General features: G+C 49.4%; 1 protein-coding gene across 5 annotated transcripts in view; it reads right to left on the bottom strand.

Annotated features, from left to right (window-relative positions):
- Window positions 1-21,974, bottom strand: part of GRK3 (G protein-coupled receptor kinase 3) — a 79,759-nt gene that overhangs the window by 14,877 nt on the left and 42,908 nt on the right. For all 5 annotated transcript variants that reach the window (XM_081113702.1, XM_081113703.1, XM_081113705.1 and 2 more), the window contains 9 exons: window positions 20,659-20,733; window positions 20,252-20,313; window positions 16,598-16,649; window positions 14,374-14,465; window positions 12,566-12,665; window positions 6,118-6,196; window positions 5,191-5,321; window positions 3,355-3,449; window positions 1,868-1,975 (listed from right to left, as the gene is read on the bottom strand). In XM_081113702.1, coding sequence (XP_080969828.1) covers window positions 1,868-1,975; window positions 3,355-3,449; window positions 5,191-5,321; window positions 6,118-6,196; window positions 12,566-12,665; window positions 14,374-14,465; window positions 16,598-16,649; window positions 20,252-20,313; window positions 20,659-20,733 — 794 coding nt within the window. The remainder of the gene's footprint in view (window positions 1-1,867; window positions 1,976-3,354; window positions 3,450-5,190; window positions 5,322-6,117; window positions 6,197-12,565; window positions 12,666-14,373; window positions 14,466-16,597; window positions 16,650-20,251; window positions 20,314-20,658; window positions 20,734-21,974) is intronic.

Raw genomic sequence — 21,974 nt, 5'->3', positions numbered from 1 at the left:
GCTGAAATGGGGGTTCCCATCCCAGCCTCACAACGCCTCCCCTCTGGGGCTACACAGCGTGACCTCCGCCCCGTCAGTAAGGCAACCAGCTCCTTCAACCTTCCCTGTGAGCCATGACTTCTAGCTCTTTCTCTTCTCCTCACCCATCCCATCCCATCCTCATGACCAACCCCTGGGTGTGTCCTGTCGGCCAAGACTCCTCTCCTAGGAGCCACACCGAACGTGCCGTTTCACCAGAGCCTGACCAGGGACTTCACAGAGGGGTGACCCCCTCCCGATTCAGCACTGTGGACGTGAATTCTGGCCAAATAAGGCTGAATTCACACTGTTAACCACAGATGGTAATGCTGGATCCTATAGAGTTATTAAACCAAACCCTCAGATCTTCTAAAAGGACTGCTATGCCACATCGTCCCTAATGGACACGCATGGACATTATGATAAACGGAGTAAGAATATGAAACAAAATAAAGACGCGCGCAGAGCCCTGAACGCAAGGCCTTGGCAGGTTTCCCTGGACCATTTTACGGCAGATTTTCGGATCCTGAACCGGTGCGTTCAGCACTTGAGCTGCTTTGCAGTTTTTCATCGTCTTAAACTTCTTGTCAGTGTGCATTCTGCATCTCTAACCTCATCTCCAGCGGAGGCCCGGGCAAAGACCCTGGCAAGCAGCGTGCGCCCACCGGGCCCGCTGACTCCCAGGGGTCGAAGGATGTCTCGGGTGGGAGCGGCTGTCTCTGGTTGGCCTGGCAGAAGCTCCCTAATTAGGTCAGCTAGTCTGATGACGGGAATTAAGCCCATCCAGGCTCCACAAACACAATAATTCAATTCAGGACCGACAAGACCTGCCTCTCTAGGCAATAATGCAATTTCAGTGCCCAAGCAGATGGGGGAGCAGAGATCAGCTGGATCGGCGGAGTCCCGGGGGCTCCGGACCGAGTGGGGGGGGGCCAGCCCCCTCCCAGATGTGCTGAAGAGAAGAAGATGAGTGGTGCTCAAGGAGGCTTTCCGACGGGAAAGTGAGAAAGTCAGCAAACACCAGCCTCGCGCGCTCACGAGGGAAACATCAATGGGCGAACCTGGATGGGGACATTTTCCTGTCGAGCGCTTTTTGCCTCTTCGTGAATGAAGAAAAAGCAACGCTATATGCTGAGAACTTAAGCTCCCTATTAAAATTGGCTCAACGTTCTTAAGCTCCGTGGAAATGCTAACAACGTTTAATCATTCGAGATGAGGACACGTTTTGAGAGCGCTTCCACGGCGTCATCTGTCCCCTCGATTCCACCATGTTTGGTAGCTTAGGACTGGGGGTCCGTTACAGCCAAATGAATTAAAAACACAAGACTACACAATCCCATCTTTGCGTTTCAAAAACAAATCACTTTCAGCAGGATTACAAATAAATGCACGTTTAAAACGGCTTCATCACGGGTCTTCATCCACGTGCGTAACCCTGAAAATGACCTAAGCGCACAAGACAATCATGGGTAATGCATTTGTAGAGGGGGGGGGGGGGAATCCTACCTTTGTCAATTACCCCCATTTTCAAATAACACTTATTCTCAAATAAGGGGTATCGATGGAAATATTTCAAAGCCGCCTTATTTTATTATTTTTTTAAAAAAATTTTCACGGCAGTCTTATTTCAGATTTAAGTATGCTGTGACTCCCACAGGAGATGGAATTAAAAACACCACACTGTAAGCTTTCTTCTATAATCTTACAGGAACAGAGCTGTCGCTTTCACGAGGCAGAGCGAGCCACGGTCCTCATTTAGATGAGCTTATAGGTCACGGTGGGACCCGGAATGGCATCAAGTCTAACAGCCTTGACTGTGACCCCAGCCGGGAGGGGGCGCCTCACTCACCCTCTCAGAAGCTTGAAGAGCATGCAGCCCAGAGAGAACCAGTCGGCGCTGCTGTCGTAGGCCGTCCCCTTCTGCAGCACCTCGGGGGCCATGTACCCGTGCGTGCCCCTGGGGAGGAGAAAGGGGGGCGCGTCAGCGGAACGTGGGCACCTCATACAACACGAACGGGCTCACCAAACGGCAGCAGCTGCGAACAAGGGGCCGGGACGATGGGGCCTCTGCACAGACATGATCCACCCGACACCCGGTGGGGGGAGCACCCCTTCCTGTCTTAACCAGGATAGGAATGAATCGCAACAGATCACCCCACGGAATCAATGTGAAGACTAGTGCTCCGTCCTGGAGGCGACATCTGAATCCGGTCAGCCCCTCCTCCACCGGGACAGCTATGAAGAGCGGAAGGTCCCCTGTGCGGACCCGCAGGGCCCATGCTGAGGTGGGGCTATTTTCTGGGAGTCAGACAGACAGACAGACCGGACTGTAGTTCTGGCCCCGGGATGTGCCAGGTGGGTGGCCTAGTTTTTCCACCACGGAAAGTAGATAATGGCGTCTACAGGCTCCTGGGCTTCTGTGAAGGTAACAACCTATTCAAAGCAGCAAGCGGTGCCTGCCTGGGACAGCTGAGGCCCCACCGATGGCACCGCCACCCCACGCCCTGGTCACCTCCCGGAGGTCAGGGGTCCTTTCTGTCGTGGTCGCCGCGGCGCCGCCAGCACCTAGCACACGGCCAGTGTAAATGAACACGTGTTGCGTTCATTCAATGACTGAATCCTCACAACTGTCATTTGAATAATCCCGGGTATAGAGAGGCCCTGGGGCCAGTGTCAACACGCCCCGATCACGCATGGCCACCGCCACGCGCAGCCCAGGGGGCCCTGGGGAGCCAGGTGTGGCGGAGGCTGCGGTGTCTGGGAGGGTCCCCTGCGCAGTCACTTAGAAAACTGATCCATGTTCAACAGCTTGAGCTGCAAGTAGATGTTTGGTTAAATTTAAAAAATATTCCTAATTTCTCTTCAGAAAAAACAACAACACACAGTTATTTTGTAAAGGAAGGAACAGGTGGATGGAGAAACTTGACCTCCGGCCGTCCTTGGAGAGTTCCCCATACAGCTGCCTCTACACTCAGCCCATGGACTATTTCATTTCTCCTTATCACGACCTTCAGAGATTTATTACTGAGGGTCGACTTGTGAACCAGGAGGTCACGGTTCAATTCCCAGTCAGGGCACACGCCCGGGTTGCGGGCTTGATCCCCAGTGTGGGGCGTGCTGGAGGCAGCCGATCTCTCTCATCAATGTTTCTCTCTCTCTCTCCCTCTCCCTTCCTCTCTGAATTCAATAAAAATATATTAAAAAAAGAAAATGACTGCTGGCAAGAAAAAAATGGGGGAGTGGAGGGGACGGTAACACGTGACCAGGGCGGGGTCCGAGGGAACAAGCGGGCTGCAGTGGAGAAATGATGGTGGGCAGAGGCGATGCACTACTCACACACTCGCGTGCGGCTTCTTTTTGGAGAAATCACAGGCCAGGCCGAGATCTGATATCCTGACGTGTCCGTACTCATCCAAGAGGATATTTGCGGGCTGAAGAGAAAGAGAAGGTGATCTGCGAGAGTTCCCCGGATGCCTGGAGGAAGTCTAAAACTACAGGCACAGGGTACCTCGTTATCTTATCACAGTTCCTTCCTGAACACAGACTCTAGCTCTATGAGATCACAGCCAAGGAGGGCATGAAGCTGAGAATGAATGTGGCACGTTAACTTCCGCTGAGAGTGGCAATGATGGGAGCGAAGGATTCAACTATTAAAGAAAATCAAGTGCAGGTAAGAGAGAGGGGCTGTGAGCACAGCTCATCAGCGTGACAAAGCTAGTTCTTTTCCCAGCCTTCCAGCTGGGACACGGTGCCTCTGCGAATCCTAACGACGTCTGGGAAGGAGACCGTGAGGCACAGAACAGAAAGGATTCTTGCAAGGTGGTACCGGCGCTGACCTAAGAAATCAAAGTCCTCCACGGGGCCACACGGGCCCCAATCAATGTCATTTCTGTTGACTGGTGCCCGATCCACCCAATGACCAAATGTAATTTTGACCGCAGCTCTGATGAAATGCAGCCACTGAGATTAGATTTGGTCAGCATAATCACGGGAAACAAAGCTCCTCTCCCCGATATACATTGAATTACAGTCGTCTTAATCGTTTTCTGCTGGAGATCACCATTGTTTCGCTTGAAATAAAAATAATGGCATGCTATTATAACAACGGAGCATGAATAATCATGAGTGACGAGGATGAAGTTGGAATAGAAATGAAATAATACCACTGCCTACTAAATAGCTGAGAAAACAAAACCATGGCATAAAGACGCTCAGAAGCCGGTTATAGATGCAAATGGAAACGCATGACAACGGTACTTTCTAGATCTTCGGCTTGTATTTTATTCTTCTGTAAAACTCACACGAGGAAATAAAATGTCACATACCAGCCAGTGTCTCATTCTTTCTATTCGATGAGAACAATATTGTTCCTTAATGCTCTTGTGAAAATTAAGAGAATAATTTACTAACTTTGAAGAAAGCTTTAAAATTGCATGCCCCCTACTGGGGATGGAGCCCACAACCCGGGCATGTGCCCTGACTGGGAATCGATCTGATGACCTCTTGGTGCATGGGATGACGCTCAACCACTGAGCCACACCGGCCGGGCACCAGTGAGATTTTTTTAAAGAAAACAAGAACAGAAGCCCAAACATAGCACGCCGGGGTTCTGTAGCTCAGGGATCTAGAACAATCTATCTATCTGTGGTTTTTATGGTGACCTCGAAACGTGAAGCTCTGGCACTGGCCTTTGGGGGAAGCTCTGCAGGCAGGGCAGCCTCGCCCCCCATGAACTCTGACCGGCCAGTCTATGTCCTGGTTCACCAGGGTGCGTCCTGTGAGACGCAAGCCCTTCGCTTGCTATCCCTGCACATCTCCAGCTCTGATGCAGCGCCAGGGCCAAGGCAGTGGCTTAGTGAGCATCGACCGAATTACAATTAATGGTAAAAATGAGCAGCGACACCAGAAAAGCGCCCATCCCTGCTTTGCACGAATCAACCAGTTAAAATTTTAGAATGAGCGTCTGAGCTGCGCCAGGCACTGTAGCAGGCACTGAGGTGACTGGCCCCTAGGACAGACACGAGCTCCGAGGACAGAGTCTGGAGCCTGGAAGAGACCGACATCACACGGATGTCGGGGCTGAGTGAGGAACACGACGGGGAATGTCTGAGCGCCGGGACCACACGCCTCCCGCGCAGACCCGGTGACCGGCGAGCCGGCCGCGCGGCTCACCTTCAGGTCCCTGTACACGACGAAGCGATGGTGCATGTGCTCCAGTCCCAGGATGATCTCGGTGGCGTAGAAGCGCATCTCCTTCTCGGAGAACACCCCGTGCTGTGACAGGTGATAGTGCAGGTCGCCCCCTGGAGTCGGAGGCACAGGGTTTATTTTAAAAGTCGCTGTCGTCCTCAAGAGTCTGCGTGCCTGACTTTGATTTCTGACAGTCACATAAATAGAATCGTACAGGCCGCAGGCCGCTGCGTCTGGCCGCTTTTGTTCGTTATTATGTCTGTGAAATTCCTTCATGTCGTGCGACAGATCCAGTCTTAAATCAAACACTCAAAACATAATAAAACATCCCAGGACCCTCAAAAAAAGGCCCTTTACTTGTTGAATTGTATGCCTTTTTATTTCAGCTCTTGTTACCAAGAAGACTTTCAGTCCATCCCATGTCGCTTTCTCGTATTAGAAATCGTTATTCTATCTAAACCTTGTTCGCCATTCTAAAGGCCGTCATTCACTCACAGTTTAAAAGGTCAAGGTACAGTTGTTCTGGGCTAAAGGTACAGAAAATCGGGCGAACACCCTTCAAAGTTGGATTTTAAATACATTTAACCTATACTCTTATGAGACATTTCATTCCTAAAAGTTGAGGGCCAGGAAGCAACCTAATTAAAGGCCCAGGCCAGCTGCATTCCAGAAAATCACGTCTCGCTGTAAGTATTTTATGAAAATCTTTTCTAGGAAATGCAACTTCCAGGGAAAGACGGGGAGGGGCAGAGGGAAACCCAGGTCAACATTTTACATGAACTGTAATTAGGCTGAAGAGTAAACGGCTGCCTCCATCTTCAGGGGTAAAATACTGATCGGAAAGACCCAACCTGCCCGTCGGCCGGGTCACGGCCACGTCCTGCAGTGAGTCCGACCTCGCAGGCTTACCATTCATCAGGTCCAAGATGAAGCAGAGTTTATCTGGAGTATGGAAGGCGTAGGTCATGCAGACAATGAAAGGACAATCCTAGAACGAAGGGGGGGAAAAAAAAACACATGAAAATGTGTAAGAAAAACAAAAGCTTCCCTGAAAAGCACATCTGCTACCAAACATCAGCTGCAGATTTTGTTTTTAATCCTCACCCGAGGAGTGAGGACCTTTATTCCACTGCTTTTTAGAGAGAGTCGTAGGGAGGGGGGAGAGGAGGAGAGAGAAACATCGATATGGCAGAGAGACATGGATCCGTTGCTTCCCACACGTGCCCCGACACAGGGCAGGGATCGGACCTGCAACCGAGGTACATGGCCTTGACCAGGAATCGAACCTGCGACCTCTGGTGTACAGGCCGACGCTCTAACCACTGAGCAATGCAGGCCAGGGCCGGCTCCAGATCTTTGCAGCCAGGCACTGCCCTGTGCAGAATGGGAGAAAATATCCGTAACCCATAAACGTAATAAGGACTCTTACTTAGAATACATAAAGAACCCCTGTATGTCAACAGAGAGAGAAAGCCATCCACTCAATGGAAAATTGACTGCTAATGCTAATTAGGAAGAATGCTAATGCTAACAGGAAGAAATGGGCCCTTCACATAAGCGGCTATCAAATGGCCCAAGGGCCTAGGAGCAGATGCTGAACCTCAGGTGTCCCCAAGGAAATGCAAGTTCAAAACCACACATGCCTTCACTTGAACTCACCAGAACCGGCTAAAACCGGCCATACCAAGTGCTGGAAAGGCACGGAGTAAGTGGCTGCCAGGAGCGTGCCACGGAACCACCACTCTCCCAAGCTGTTTGGGCGGCATCCGCTAGAGCCGAGCACCGTCCAAAACCCTGTGACTGGCGTTTCCACCCTGGGCTGTACCCCGCCGGGGGATCTGTACTTCCGTGCACCCAGAGGACTGCACGAGAATGCTCCTCACAACACTATTCAAAACAGCCCAAACCAGCAAACAACCAAACGTCTACCCCCCGAGAACGGGTCCCTAAACTGTGGCCTCCTGACGCAATGGAACCCCGGAGAAACAAGGGCCAGCAAGTTTTTCCTACCAAGGGCCAGACAGCAAATACTTTCGGCTTTGCAGGCCCCAGGCAGCCTCTGCCAGGCAGGCTGCTAATTTTCTCTACGACCCTTTACAAACATCCAGGCCATTCTGAGTTCATGGGCTGCACAACAGGAGGCCACACGCCCGATCGGGTCCGGAGGCTATACATAGCGTGCCGGCCCGTGTTTAGCTGCGGGATGCACTGTGGCCACGTGCAGGGACACAGACGAAATGTCACCCGCAACACTGAGCGAGAGGAGCCAGACACAAAAGGGAGCGTTTATATAAAGTTCAAACACGGGGGAAAGCTAAATTACGGTGCTAGAGTCTGGGTGGTAGTTAGTTGGGCGTGGGGTGAGTGGCGAGAGGGGCACGGGGAGGCCTCTGGGACACTGGTAACTCTCTATCCCGTGATCTGGGTGCTGGACACACACGTGGGCTCCCCGGGGAGACTGCATCGGGGCTGTGCTAGACCTATAGCCAGGTCTATTTAGATTCCTTTTGTACAGTGAATGCCTGCCCCTCCACCGATTCAAATAAAAAAACGGCATAGAACATCTGTATCCACTTTTGTTAAACAGAAGGGAAAAAAAAGAATTACTAAATTCAAGTTTTAGCAGGATAATCTGTAAACAGAATCCACATTGTTCAAACCGCTGCATTAAGGGCATCCAGTTAAACTTGAGCTCACACATTCCTATATGCTAAAGACTCATGAAGTTAGACCCCATCGCCACAAAGCTTCCAGGGGAAACTGCTTCCGAGTGAACTACAAAATTCGTTTTGCGGTTACCTAGTTTTCCTTGGAGTTCTGTTGAGATAGTATTAGTGTGTCCTGATGCCAAGATCTCTTTTGCTTTAAACAGGTAAAGTAAAGGTGCTCTCACTTTCCTGTTAAAAGCCATGTGACCTTCGGGGAATGGGGGTGGGGGGGCACTCCCCCTTAGAACCTACTACCCACGTTTCCCCAGACCTTCCCAATAGCCTGCTGCTCCTCCCTAAATGGGGTTCCCCGCCCACTCTGGTTCCTGATCTGGTGAGCAGTTAGTTCATCTGTAGCGCGGAGAAGTGGGCGACCCCAGAACTTAGTGAAGTCGGGATCTTCCCCAGGTCGAGACAGCTAGGGGACACGCAGACCCGGCCCAGGGGCAGGTGTGACCCGATGGCACACGACCCGTCTAATGACAGCGCCGAGAAGACGTCCAACGGTTAAAGGATCCTTAAGATACTGCGTCATTCAGTGAGGCGCAAACTGTAGATTTAGCATCATAGGCTGTCTGAGTAGAAAGGGCTCTTTTAAATAAGAAATTACCTGGTTCGACTTCTTTATTTTAAAGACAAGAAAATTAAGGGACTCTCCCCCACAACAAGGGAAATGACTTGTGAAAGGTCACAAGGAAACTTGTTAGCCGGCCAACATCCAAACCCCAGGCCTCCTGACCCTCCCAGAGTTCTGTGTTGGGTTGCCAGTCAGGTTTCCACAGCAACGCTTGGTTGTGAAGATGACTTGGTTCCCTCTACAGAGCCCACGGACTGCGCTCGAGGCCTCGCCTCTCAGGTGCCGAGCGGATCTGCGCAGAGTCTCACGTCCACTCTGAGATCCAGACCCGAATGCTGACCAGCAAGGACAAACAGGCGGCGATGTAACGAGTCATGTTGACACAGCTACTGTTAAGATGTTCTGCCTTGATTACAAATGAGGGCCAAGAAGAACGCGTGAACTTTTAGAAGCAGACCCTTCAATCAAGTTCCTCAGCAGAGAACTGCCTGGTTTCCTGCGGGCCAGCGAGCGAAACGGCTTCACTTTGCAGCAGCTCTGTGTAGGACTGGGATAAAAGAGGCCGGGGGTATTTTTTCAAGAAAGTTCTCCACATTGCAGCCAGAGGCATCCTCGCAGACCACAAGGCTTATCACGTTATCTTCCCACTTAACACGCGTTGCTTCCAACTGCTGGGAGATTTTTCAAAACCCTCAATATTGGCCCAGAAAGCTCTTTAGGGTCTGGCCCAGTCTGTTTTTCTCTCTCTGCAGCTTCGGCTTGTGCTCCTCACCCCATCACCTCGGACCCCAGCTCCATGGCTTTCCCTGAGGCCCCCAGACCCTCCGTGCTCAGGGCCAGATACACGCTGGCACCCTCTGACGTCACAGGAGCTCTCGTTGGCAACATCTCCACCCTGGTAAGTGCCTCCCGAGCCCTGCGTGCGCACCTTTCACAGCTCTCGCCACCTGTTCCAATCACCTATGCACTTCCAAGATGACCTGAACACTACCTCCCTCTCTCATCCCATATGCAGCTCTGCAAGAGCAAGGGCCAAAGTCAAGTCCTAGGACCCCCATCTCAGAGCAGAGTGCATGGCTCAGTCGAGGCCCGACATTGTGCTTCAATGACGGAAGAAATAACACCAGCTGAACGCTAAGGGACTATGTAAGGGAGATGCTGACTGCTCTTCCCACTTGTGGGCGAACTTATCCTGCATCTCGCAATGCCTTCCCTTGTTACTTGACAAGAATTACACATGAAAACTGACAACAGTACTTCCTGCTGTCTCTTTGGGGGATGAGGGGTGGAATACTCCGTTTGAGATGGAAAGGAAAAAAAAACAAAACACTTCTGGTAAAAAAAAAAAAAAAAAAAAATGAGTGCGTGCAGTTCAGTCTCATACCAGCACCTAGAGCATCATATTGATGAAGGGGATTGAGAGTTCACTTTAATGAGGCTATTTAAACTGAAGATCACTCCAAACCGATGAACAGTGGGCCGCTGATTAGCAAAAGCCATGCCAAACAATTTTACTATAACTCTTTTGGGTAAAATTTGTATTTATATGTAAAAAAAAAAAAAAATCTAGACAGTTTGCTACTGGAATACAAAATATAAACAATTCTTTTAAATTAGTTCAAAGCAGTAGCCCAATAAAAGCCCAATTTTTTATTTATTGCCTTCGGGGGAGACTGGCGAGGAACTACACAACTAATTAACCACATTCCCCTCAGCTGGATACAATAAATATGCAATCGCTACAGGAAAATTGTAGAAGAGAACGCGTTAAAAATTAATGCTCTTAATAAGCCCTGAAACTCTGCAGTGAGCGCACGTCCACGTGTGGAATTTAAGACAAAGACTTTTCCCGGGGAAATGAGGAGCCGGAGCCAGGCATATAGATCCCGCTACAGGGAGCCGGCCGCTCAGCCTCCGCTCCTGGTGGCTGCAGACGTGGTCGTGCGCACAGGGACTCCGATGGGAAATGCTCAGTGCCCATGTGCCAGGAGGTAGCGGCGCACAGTTATTTACAGCCATGGCATTTCCATTTGGTAGAGTCGAGCTCGATGTGGCTATTCTCTCGCTTCAACAGCAGGTAGCCCTTCTAGAACCATTCAGACTAATGCTAGGACAATATCAACCACAATGCGGTAAACTCAGGGGATGAACCCAAACCGCGCGGCCCATCGAGTGACGGTGGGAAAGGAACCGGGGAGTGTTCCTGGGAGGCCCGAGCCTCTGGGTGAGGGAGTTAACCTCCTGGGTCTCTGGCTCCTTGCTGAGGAGGTGAAAGGGGTTCTTGGACGAATCATTAAAATGCGGGATGTCTCACTGTGTACAAAGCTTCCTGGCTGGTGCTTTTATTTTTAACCAGTCAACTGCCACGATATTTTGAATTTAATTAAAAAAGGTCCACCTAGACCTAACCTGTTTGGTTCAGTGGATAGAGCGTCGGCCTGCGGACTGAAGGGTCCCGGGTTCGATTCCGGTCAAGGGCATGTACCTTGGTTGCGGGCACATCCCCAGTAGGGAGTGTGCAAGGGGCAGCTGATGGATGTTTCTCTCTCATCGATGTTTCTAACTCTCTATCCCTCTCCCTTCCTCTCTGTAAAAATCAATAAACTATATTAAAAAAAAGAAAAAAGTCCACCGCTTGCGTCTATAGACGCTTACAGCGTACAAATGGTTAATTTGATGTATTTATTGATTTGAGAGAGAGAGGAAGGGAAAGGGAGGGAGGGAGAGAGTAAGAAACAGAATGAGGGAGGGAAACGAGAGAGAGAGAGAAAGGGAGGGAGAGAGGGAGAGAAAACACGGATCGGTTGCTTTCCACACGGGTATCAAACCACAAGCTGAGTCTGTGCCCTGGCGGGGACTCGAACCAGTGACCTTTCGGCCCACCAAGACAAGGCCCAGCCCACGGAGCCACCCTGGTCAGGACGTGGTTTGGTGTTTAACGTGAAAGTCACATGTGAGCTTCTCAGCACGGGCCTGGCCATTCCGTGCTCGCTACATTCCTTTCCGCGAACGCTGGACGACAGACCTACGGACGCGCAGAGGCACGCCAGGTCGCCGGGACGGTGCGGTTTCTGGATGTGCCTTTACAGACACCTGCCCAAATAAATAAGAGCCACGGCTTTGATCCTGGGCAACGCTGTCGCCAGAAAAGAAATCCGCGGAAATCCGCACGGGACACTGCTCTGCAAGTGGAGACACGGGGTCAAGGTTTGTCTGACATACAAATACAACGCCCAGCAGGTGGACACGGTGTCCTGGGGAATGGGAACGGCCAAAGGCCACAGCAGATAAAACATGGCAAGTGCTGAGAAGGCAGAGCCACCTTCCGAGGAGACACTGACTGGGGACAACCCCACGGGGACAGCGCAGAGCTGGTGAGCCCCACTCGCTTGCTCTCTGTTTGTCTGTGAAGGACAGGAGCGACGGTCTCTTACTTTCTCTCTCTGGGTTAGTCCTGCTCGGTCATGCAGTTAATTCCTAACTGTACTCAGGGGATTTTTGTTGTTGCTGGAATGATTATTTCCTGCCTTCTCCCCAACCATATTCCGCAGCGAAGTTCATCATAAATGCATACTATTGGGAGAAGTCACGGGCGTTCATGGTGCAGGTTGCTGGTACTTGGCTACCTCCCCCAGGAAAGAGGTAATGTCTGAATGGTACACTGTATCAGCTCAGTGCTACCGTTCCCTGCTATGGATTCCAACCCACCCCAGAACCGGCTGGCCCCATAACTCAACCAGAAAATGCCTGCATTTTAAATACATCGTCCTGATATAAAACAGACAAACACATCCACACACAAAGAGCAATGCTCGCAATTGAGTATCGATCGCCCTGGCCGGTGTGGGTCAGATGATTAAATGTGGTCCCAAGCACCAAAAGGTTGCTGGTTTGACACCAGTCAGGGCAAAAAATAAAATAAAATAAAATAAAATAAAATAAAATAAAATAAAATAAAATAAAATAAAATAAAGGAAAGAAGGGAGGGAGGGAGGGAAGGAGGAAGGGAGGGAGGGAGGGAGGGAGGGAGGAAGGAAGGAAGGAAGGAAGGAAGGAAAATTTGAATACTTACTCCTGTACTCACGAGCGACAACATAATCCTTTCATTTAAGGCTAATGTTTCTCCTTGTTTCATCTTGATCCTCTTCTTATCCAAGCATTTCATTGCATACCTAGAAACAGAAATATGGCTGAAAAATCAACACCATAAACACACCCAGACTGATTTCAACACGACACACCGTACCCGGACAGATTTGGGCAGTGTTTAAAAAAAGCAAACCGGCACCCGAGTGCCATGCAAAAAAAAGTCTTACTGCACGTATTAAGGGAAAAAAAATCACCTCCCCTCTGCAGGAGCACAACCCCCCCACTCCTCAGGTGTGGGCTGTGCGTAGGGACCTCCTTCCAGAGCACAGCAGGGAGAAGGGGAGGGTGACTTCACGGTCAAGTCTGACACACACAACCTCGGTCAAGGGATCAAGACCAGTGTCAACAGAAATCCGTCACTTTAATAACAGGTAGCCTTGATGTGATCTGATGCGATGAGAAGGGCATTTTACCTCTGGGTCTTCCTTCCTGAAGCCCACCACCCCCATCCAACTGTGGGAAGAGCATCGGACAAACCTAAAGAGCATCAGACATTCCACTCCGTGCAAATGTGTCTTTAGAGACAAATCGACAGCATGTGCTTCTACAACATCATGGGACTGCCTAGGTATTCTAAACACCTCAACACACTGCAATTAAGTAAAGCTACTACGTTCCATGAGATGTAATAAGCGAGGAGAAAAGTGTATCGTTTAGGATCAAAGCCCCCGGGGTGAGTACTGGACGGGAAAGGAAGTCTTCATAGCAGGACTCTGTTTTGACAGTGTGTTCTCTCATTTAATTCTGCAACGAGGCAGGCGCTCTTTTTCATCCCTCCCTCCCTGACAAACGAGGATGTGGAGGCTCAGAGAGGCACAGGCTCTGCCCAAGCCAACGAGAACGTGCGGAAGCGAATCTGACCTGGCCGGGTGGCACCGGCGACCCACACCCCGGACCCCTACGCGATCCCGTCTCAGCAGGACGCCAGACGTCAGGCACCTGGGTGCCAGGCACCGGCTGCACCCTGCGCCGGGCCCCACAGCGGGAAGAGGAGCCCAGGTGGGCACAAGCCAGTGAAGGTGCGTTTCAGCCGCCAGAGAATACGAAACGTGCCAAGTGGAGGACCGGGACGGACTCGGGCAGGGGCTGAGCGGCAACCCCGGAGGTGATGCGGGGGGCAGCGGGGGTGGCGGGCACCGAGCTGGGTGACCTCAACTCCTCCGTCTCACCCTGACTGATGTCTGCACCACCCTCACAGGCTGTCCCGCCTCGCCCACTGCTCTCCCGTGCCTGCCCCTTAACCAGACGTGGAGGTCTGGGTCCGTCACACCAGACTTGCCCGTTCTCTTGCCTTCAGAAACATGTTCACTTAAACCGCTTCCATATTAACATACGTTCCCCACACTTCACAACTCCCCCATTCACTCCCCAGAAGACCCTTATGTCCCACACGTAACCCCCTCGCGTCCACCTCCCACGAGACGAGTGACTGAGATGAGCGATGGGGCCCATGGCCTTGACCTTTGTAGCAGGGCGTCCACCCTCCTCAACAGCACCCAGCTCCTCATCTGGGGGACCCACGCCGCCTGGATGCTACGACGCCCCGAACTGCATGTGCTAAATCGTGGACGGGCCTTTAATCAGGAAAGAATGTCTATTTCTTTCCGAGGCAGACAAGTCCCGGAGCGAGAATCACGGGCTTCCAAAAAGTCCGTGCAGGGGCTGTCTTTGGATGCGAGCACAAAACCCTCGTCACAATCCCGGGAAAACGTAGGAACGTCAAAAACTTACATTTTCCCAGTGTCTGCTTTCCGACAGCCATAGACTTCTCCGAAGCCGCCTCGCCCGATGATCCTATGTACGCTGAAATCATTCATGGTCAACTGTGAATTCAAAACACGAAATGGGACACGTAACGGCCGCATAAAGATGACGGGGTTAAGGGTTTTTTCAAGCAAGACACGCACGAGTTACTAACGCGGCGGTTCTGAGGGAGGGACCTGCCGCTCCTGCGACTGACTCCTTGAACAGAGGGGGGGCAGCAGGAGGAGGCAGGGCTTTCTAGAACCTCTGCCTGCTCCACCCGAGAAGGCCCAGCACAGAGGCAGACGGGAAGGAAGGTGACGGGAGCGGGAGCCCGGGGAGACTGCTGTGCCCACCTCATCGGTCTCAGACTACAAGACACACGCCTGGAAGCCAAGCGTCTGGGGAAGTTTCTAGTCAAAATGCAAAGCAACTTCGGCCACTCTGAAGCCTGAAGTTTGGCAACCACGCGGCGATCCCAGGAACCGCCGTGGTGGGAGAATAAGCCCGTGTCCGGGGCATCCGCGTTCCCCAGAGAGCGAGCCATATGATCAGAAAACCCGGCGGACGCCGGCCATGTGATTTTTTTTTTTATTGATCACATCCGTGAAGAGAGAGGGGACTCGTGCTGGGCATGTGAGCCTGCAGCAAGGCTAAGTGTGAGCAAAGTCTATAAAGAGGCTTTATTCATGGGCGCTTTTCCTTTTGGTCAGGATGTGTCAGCAACGCCCTGCTTCAGACGGAGTTTTAACAGCACCCAATGGTGCCAAGGCAGACAGACAACCCTACGGTCATGGGAAGAGGCCCTCGGATAACAGCAGAGGCCTGCTAGGCAGATTAAGGGTCAGATTCTTAACAGTTCCCCTACCCGCCCCCCAAAACGTCATGTCTGCAGCCAGGTAGGGGCAGCTGGCCACAGGCTTCATGTCTGATCATGTCTGTAGCTGAGAGGACATGGGACAAGGGGCATGAGGACACAGACACCAGGCCGGTGGAAGGAGCATGAGCGTGAGGAAAATCCACAGCAGATATAAGGGCTTTTTTATTCACTTATTTATTTTTGGCTAATCCTCACCTGACGTCATTTTCCCATTGATTTTCAGACAGAGTGGAAGGAGGGGGAGGGACACAGAGAGAGAAACATCGATGTGAGAGAGCTACATCGATTGGTTGCCTCCCGCACACGCCTGGACCAGGGCCGGGGATTGAGCCTGCAACCGAGGTACATGCCCTTGACCGGAATCGAACCTGGGACCCTTCAGTCCTAGGGCCGACGCTCTGTCTACTGAGCCAAACTGGCTAGGAGAGGGATTTTTTTAAACTGTGTGTTATTGCCTCATGCTTCTAAATCCTGCCAGGAAATGTGATGGAAAGGAGAGGTTCGATAAATCAATAAACAAACAACAACAACAAAAATAACTTCTTCCAACAGGACCATTCAAGTAAAAAACTCCCTCCAAAAAAATCCAATTGATAATTTTTTCCCCCAACTGCAAGCCTCTATGAAGGGAAAGGAGGAGGGAGGAGATAAGAGGCTGGGCAAGAAGGCATGTTCTCCAAGTACAGCAGAGGTTATGTCCTGTAATCACTGACCTTGAATGCTAATGGAGGATGGAATGCCAGGGGAATGAATACAGGTTAGAAAGCAGCCAGTGTTTGAGGACCGTTCTTAGCATTCTCAAAATTAAAAAAAAAAATTAAAAAAGGTAAAACTTTGGTCTAAAAAAGATGTGATCAAATGTCCTTTCTTAAAGAAATAAACACATGCTTATAGGAATATGAAAAAAAAAACACAGAATTAAGCTCGACCGGCGTGGCTCAGCGGTTGAGCATCAACCTATGAACCAGAAGGTCACGGTTCTTTTCCTGGTCAGGGCACAGGCCTGGGTTGGGGACTCCATCCGCCGGTGTGGGGCATGCGGGAGGCAGCCAATCAATGATCCTCTCTCATCGCTGACGTTTCTACCTCTTTCTCCCTCTCCCTTCCTCTCTGAAGTCTAAAAATATATTTTTTTAAAAAGAGAGAGAATGAAAATTCAACTTGTTTGCAGCTGGGATGGGAGGGCAGCTCTGTCGTACGCAGAGCAGCCAGGACATCTGCGCGGGCAGGGTGTCACCCTGGGGAGCAGGCTCCAGAAGCAAGTATTTTCTCACGAAGGGAAGCCAGGGGGAGTTTTTAATTTTAAAAAGGAAGTAAAAAGACGATACTCACATGGATATTTAATTCTACATTTTTCCACTGACAAAATCGAGTGAACTTGTCACTGAAAGAGAACACAAAGAATGGCCAGAAAGTTAAATATCAAATTAACCGCATTGAGAGAGAAAAGAGTTGGGAGATAAACTAGCGTCGCGCAGCTTGTTTTACGTCTCAGAGTTCGTTTTCATAAACATCTTTTCACAGTGCATTCACCTGTGGGCCTTATTTCGTGGCTCACATGAAAGGCATCATGTTTCCTTTAACAGTCATGATGCTACAGGGACGTCTTCATCGGAACCACCGTTGTTCGACAGAAGGGTAACACAAGCCACATATACACTGAGTGGCCAGATTATTATGACCGGCCAGATTACTATGACCACCCCATCGGTACTTCATTGACACTTCCAAACATACTGGATATTGAAAAAACTTCCTAAGCAAATACTCTCAAGGTTTTATTATTATTATTATTATTATTTGCATAACGAATTCACTTCATTGTACTGATGGGGTGGTCATAATAATCTGGCCACTCACGTGTCATCAAATTTTAATAATATATTGGTTTAACCGGATATATCAAAAACGACTATTTCAACATGTAACCAGCATAAATTAATGAGAAAGTCTACATTCTTGTTTTCCTACTAAGTCTTGGATCCTGGTGTGTACTTTGCACTTACAGCCCGTGTTTACTCAGGCCAGTCACGTTTTCAGAGCGCAGTAGCTACCTATGGCTCGCGGCTACGGTGCTGGACAGTGCGGCGCTAATGACCAAAAGAACCACCCGCTGACGAATCATTGTAAGAGCGGCGAACGCTCCGATGGGCCGGGTTCTGAAGGCTCGTTGACCCAACCCAGCAACTCCCTGGGCAGGGACTATGCTGATACCCATTTTACAGCCGAGACCAAGGCCTGCCCAAGGTCACACAGTGAGAGAATGGGTGGAGCAGGATTTGAACCCAGACCACGTACTGCCTCTCAAAGACACAGAGGGCATAGGACTGCCCCCCCTCCCCCCCCACTAGACCCGGAAGATGCCGTGGGCCATAGGGCAGCGTGTGCTCTCACGAAGCACTCAACTGCTGGCTGAGGGCTCTTCCCGCCCACGGAGTAAGAAAAACTATCTATTTAATAAATACATTGTTTTGATTACTTTTTTGTTACTGAGCAACGTATCTAAGCAAAGAACATTCTTGCTGACTGCTGGGCTCATCTCGCCCCTGCTATGATTTCTTAGACACAAGCAGAGTATGCAGCATTCTTTGAGTGAATAAAGGAATGAAGTAAAAAAAAAAAAAAAAAAAAGGGAAAGGAAGATAAAGGGGGGGGGGAAGGGAGACAGAAAAGGCACAAGGGGGGGAGGGTTCATATAAAGTACAAGTTATAGGAATTATCCTACCAGCGTTGTAATAACATGCTGTAAGGCATCCAAATACCCAGTTCTCTGGGGTTTGCCTCTAATACGCCTTCTAAGGACCTTTTAAAAATATTTCTGAGGCTGATAATCAAATTGAGACTCAAAAGTGTCATGCAATCACACATCATCTTTTTACAATGAATCTAAAAGGCCTTTTAACGAGCGTTTCGTTGATCCTCCTGACAAAATGACACTCTATTTTTGAGACTTCAAACTGTTGTTTTTTTTTCTTAAAGTATGGGGAACGCAAAGGGCAAAACCACACTGGGTGTGTGTACTCTGTATTTATAAATCGATGACTTGCTGTGAAGCTCACGTGGGGGGCTGGGCTAACTCATACTCCTCTCTCACACTGGAGTCCAGAGCTGGTGAGGGGCAGGTGAAGGGGGTGGGGGGTGGTTAGCACATTATAAACCACCAAATGCTTGGTCTGAGATGGATTTGTTTGTTTTTTTTGGTACTCATTTGAGAATGTATTAACATAAAAAAAGCACTTGAGAATGTATTAACATAAAAAAAGCACTTGAGAATGTATTAACATAAAAAAAGCACCCCAAAAGGTGTAACAATAAATTAGTTGACTTTAAAAATAATGCATTTATACAAAGTAGTAAATGGTTCAGGAAATCCAGAATTTCTAAATGCTCGCCTAAAATGCAGCCAGGGTGACTGATTCAGTCGGATTTTGAAAACCACATGCAGGTTGAGCCTCTTTCCCAACCAAAATGATCACCCCCATCTCTCCCCTGCACCCCAAGGATCCCAGAGCAGCTGGGCTGACCCCGAGGTGGGAAAGGCCAGCCCTGAGGACACAGGGCAGTGGAGTCAGCCCTGAGCCAGGGAGTCAGCCCTGAGCCGGCAGCCCATCCCTTCGGTTTGCTGCTGCTGCTGCTGCTGCTTTTTGGCCAAGTTCCTGCTCCCACCCAGAACAGTGTAATCATTCGTATGCATATTCGTTTCCCAAACTCTTGACTCCGCTCCAGGATAAAATTATCCCTTGAACTCCAGTGGAACCACAACACAAGCTTGTTTCTTTTCTAAATCCCTAGAACATGTGGAGAGCAACGCTGCCATGAAGCAGCATTTGTTCTTAAAGGGCAATCACGGCCCAGCTGCAGGCGGCCCGGCAGCGGGCACATCATCACGGCGATTGTCTGGATCGCAGCCGGGTGTGCGGAGAAAGGCACAGCCGGAGCGGGCGGAGATGCGGGTTAGAAAGCCGGACTCCGGCGGTGCGTGGCCGCAGACAAACATACTCCCCGCACGGAAGGACTGGCTGCCCGGAGCTGAGTGCTTTAGAGACGCCACTGAAGTGTGTCAGACCCGTACATGGCTCAAGGGACACACCTAGTAGGTATGTTAATGATACATACGATCACAGACATCACTTGCCTACACCCTTCAAATTCTATTAGAACCAGGCACGAGCTTGTGCCACTTTGGGGGACACGATTTACAAAGCCCAAACAAATGAATTAGGCGAGGAAAGCCGTGTGCTTGCGTTAGGAAGGGTGTCCCAATAAGAAGCTTTCAGCATCGAGGTTCCCCAGCCTCTTTAAACGTTAGACCACTTTGAGGTTGAAGAACTCAAAGTCGCAAGGGGGTGGGGGAGCTCTTACGAAGCACCAAGTTAAGTTTTTATTTTATTTTATCCCCTCCTGGCAAATCAAAATTATAATGTGAAGTATCAAGGAAACAGACTAACACAAAGCCTGGAACATAGGTCATGGTCAATAAATACTTGGTGAATGAATAAATTAACATACATTTTTAAGGACAGCATTTATTGGGTTAAGTGGGGTACACCTGCACAGTACAAGATTTTATTTATGTGTGTGTGTGTGTGTGTGTGTGTGTGTGTACGCGTGTATAAGATTCACGCGATAGGCCTTCCTTTCCCTGGCTGCTGGCACTGGTTTTCCTCTGGCACCCGGGACCCAGGCCTTTGGTCCGGCCGCAGCGGAGAAGCCAAGCCTCTTCAGCCTTCAGTCTACGCTCCACGCCTGCATATGCAAATTAACTGCCATCTTTGTTGGGTTAATTTGCATAGTCGCTCTGATTGGCTGGTGGGTATAGCGGAGTGACACCAATTTGCACGTTTCTCTTTTATTAGTGCAGATATATATATTATTCTAATACTATAATGTTACATGTCAAATATCACAGTAAAAGATTTTATATATGTATATATGTACACACACACACACACACACAAACACATATATATGGGGAAAGTTTCATACCTTTCCATAAATTTTTGAAAAATGTTGCCTCGAAGACTTTCACAGATTTCTTCTATGTATGGCTGAAAGGAAAGGAGACAAATTCCGTTCGGGGTACAGGCGGGAGATAATCAGTGGATGTGTCTCTCTCATATCAATGTTTCTTTCTCTTCCCTTTCCTTCCTCCCTCCCTCCCTTCTACTCTCTCTAAAATCAATGGAGAAAACATCCTCGGGTGAGGATTAACAACAACACCAAAAAAAGTACATTTCAATGAGGAGACAAGCAATATTAAACTTCAGCTGCTCCAGATAAGAACAGCCTGACACGTCAGGTCCTCCGCTAGCTACACGCATGGGAAGAAAACGCCACCAAGTCCAGCTGCTAAGCGAAATAGATGCTCTCACCGCGAAACGCTTTCGCCTCACCTGGAAGAGCGCGGACGTCGCCTGTTTCTTGGACAGAAGATATTGCACGTGGTCCACAGCTTGCTTCGAGAATGGCTTTTAAAAATCAAAAACAACATTGTTTCCAACAACTATCAACCATAACCAACCTCTATGTTCTATAACATCACAACGCAAATGTAACACAACATGTATTCAACAGTAACCTAGAAACATAACTAAGGACATTATAGTAGCGTGCATTCGCTAAAAAAGATCTGAACAAATGTGTTCCTCTGAGGATTCCTAGACACCACACGTTGGGAAAAATGGGTGAGCGTGGGGGGAGCTGGCTGATATCGAATCCCACAAGAATTCAAGATTCCTGTGAGAAAAAGAAGTTTAGAGAATCTTCCTTATCATCAGCTGATGAACTGAAAATATCCCTCGATGAGCTGATGATGGGGTCTTACAAATGTACAATTCCTATGAAACTGAATTATCTATGTGAGAGAAAATGAATGCGTGCAAACAGCCTCAGAATTAAATGCCAGGACTGCAAACGGAGCCAGGGCGGTGAAAGGCTCTAGGTCAAGGGAAAGCCCTGCTGTAGCCACAGAGGAGGGAACTGCTTCTAAAAGAACAAAGTTACTACACGACAAGGATTACAAGCTCTGTCCTCCCCCCAAACTCCAAACGATGTCTTCTTCAGTAATGCACAATAAGAAGAAATGTGGGTGGGCAGAAGGTAATCAACCAGGACCTTTATATGCATATATGCATGGCCCATGGACACAGACGATGGGGCAGTGAGGGCCTGGGGCGGGGGATGGGGGCGGGCTGGAGGGGGTCAATAGGGGACATATGTAATACTTTCAACAATAAAGACTTTAAAAAAAGAAGAAGAAGAAAGAAAGGCTTTAGGCCCGGCCGGTGTGGCTCAGTAGTTGAGCGTCAACTTACAAACCAGGAGGTCACAGTTCGATTCCCAACCAGAGCACAAGCCCGGGTTGTGGGATCGATCCCCAGTGGAGAGCGTGCAGGAGGCAGCGGATCAATGATTCTCTCTCATCATTGATGTTTCTATCTCTCTCTCCCTCTCCCTTCCTTTCTGGAATCAATAAAAACATATTTAAAAAAAACAACGACAGACTTAATGTAGAGAGATCCCATGGTAAATTTTTCCATGTAATCTCACTCCTGGTGGAATAATTTCCTAGGAACCTAGTTTATTCTAATGACCGAATTAAACTGTTTATCTGATTTATAAGAAAAAGAATTTCAACCATTATTTAACAATTAATGAACACAATTAATATAATTGCAATCCTCCCTATAAATCCAAAGAAGCCACTTAA

The sequence above is a fragment of the Myotis nattereri genome, assembly GCF_964212035.1.
Source record: "Myotis nattereri genome assembly, chromosome: 19".
NCBI lineage: Eukaryota > Metazoa > Chordata > Mammalia > Chiroptera > Vespertilionidae > Myotis > Myotis nattereri.
The sequence above is the reverse complement of the archived record's forward strand: the minus strand, read 5'-3'. Positions and strand labels throughout refer to the sequence as shown.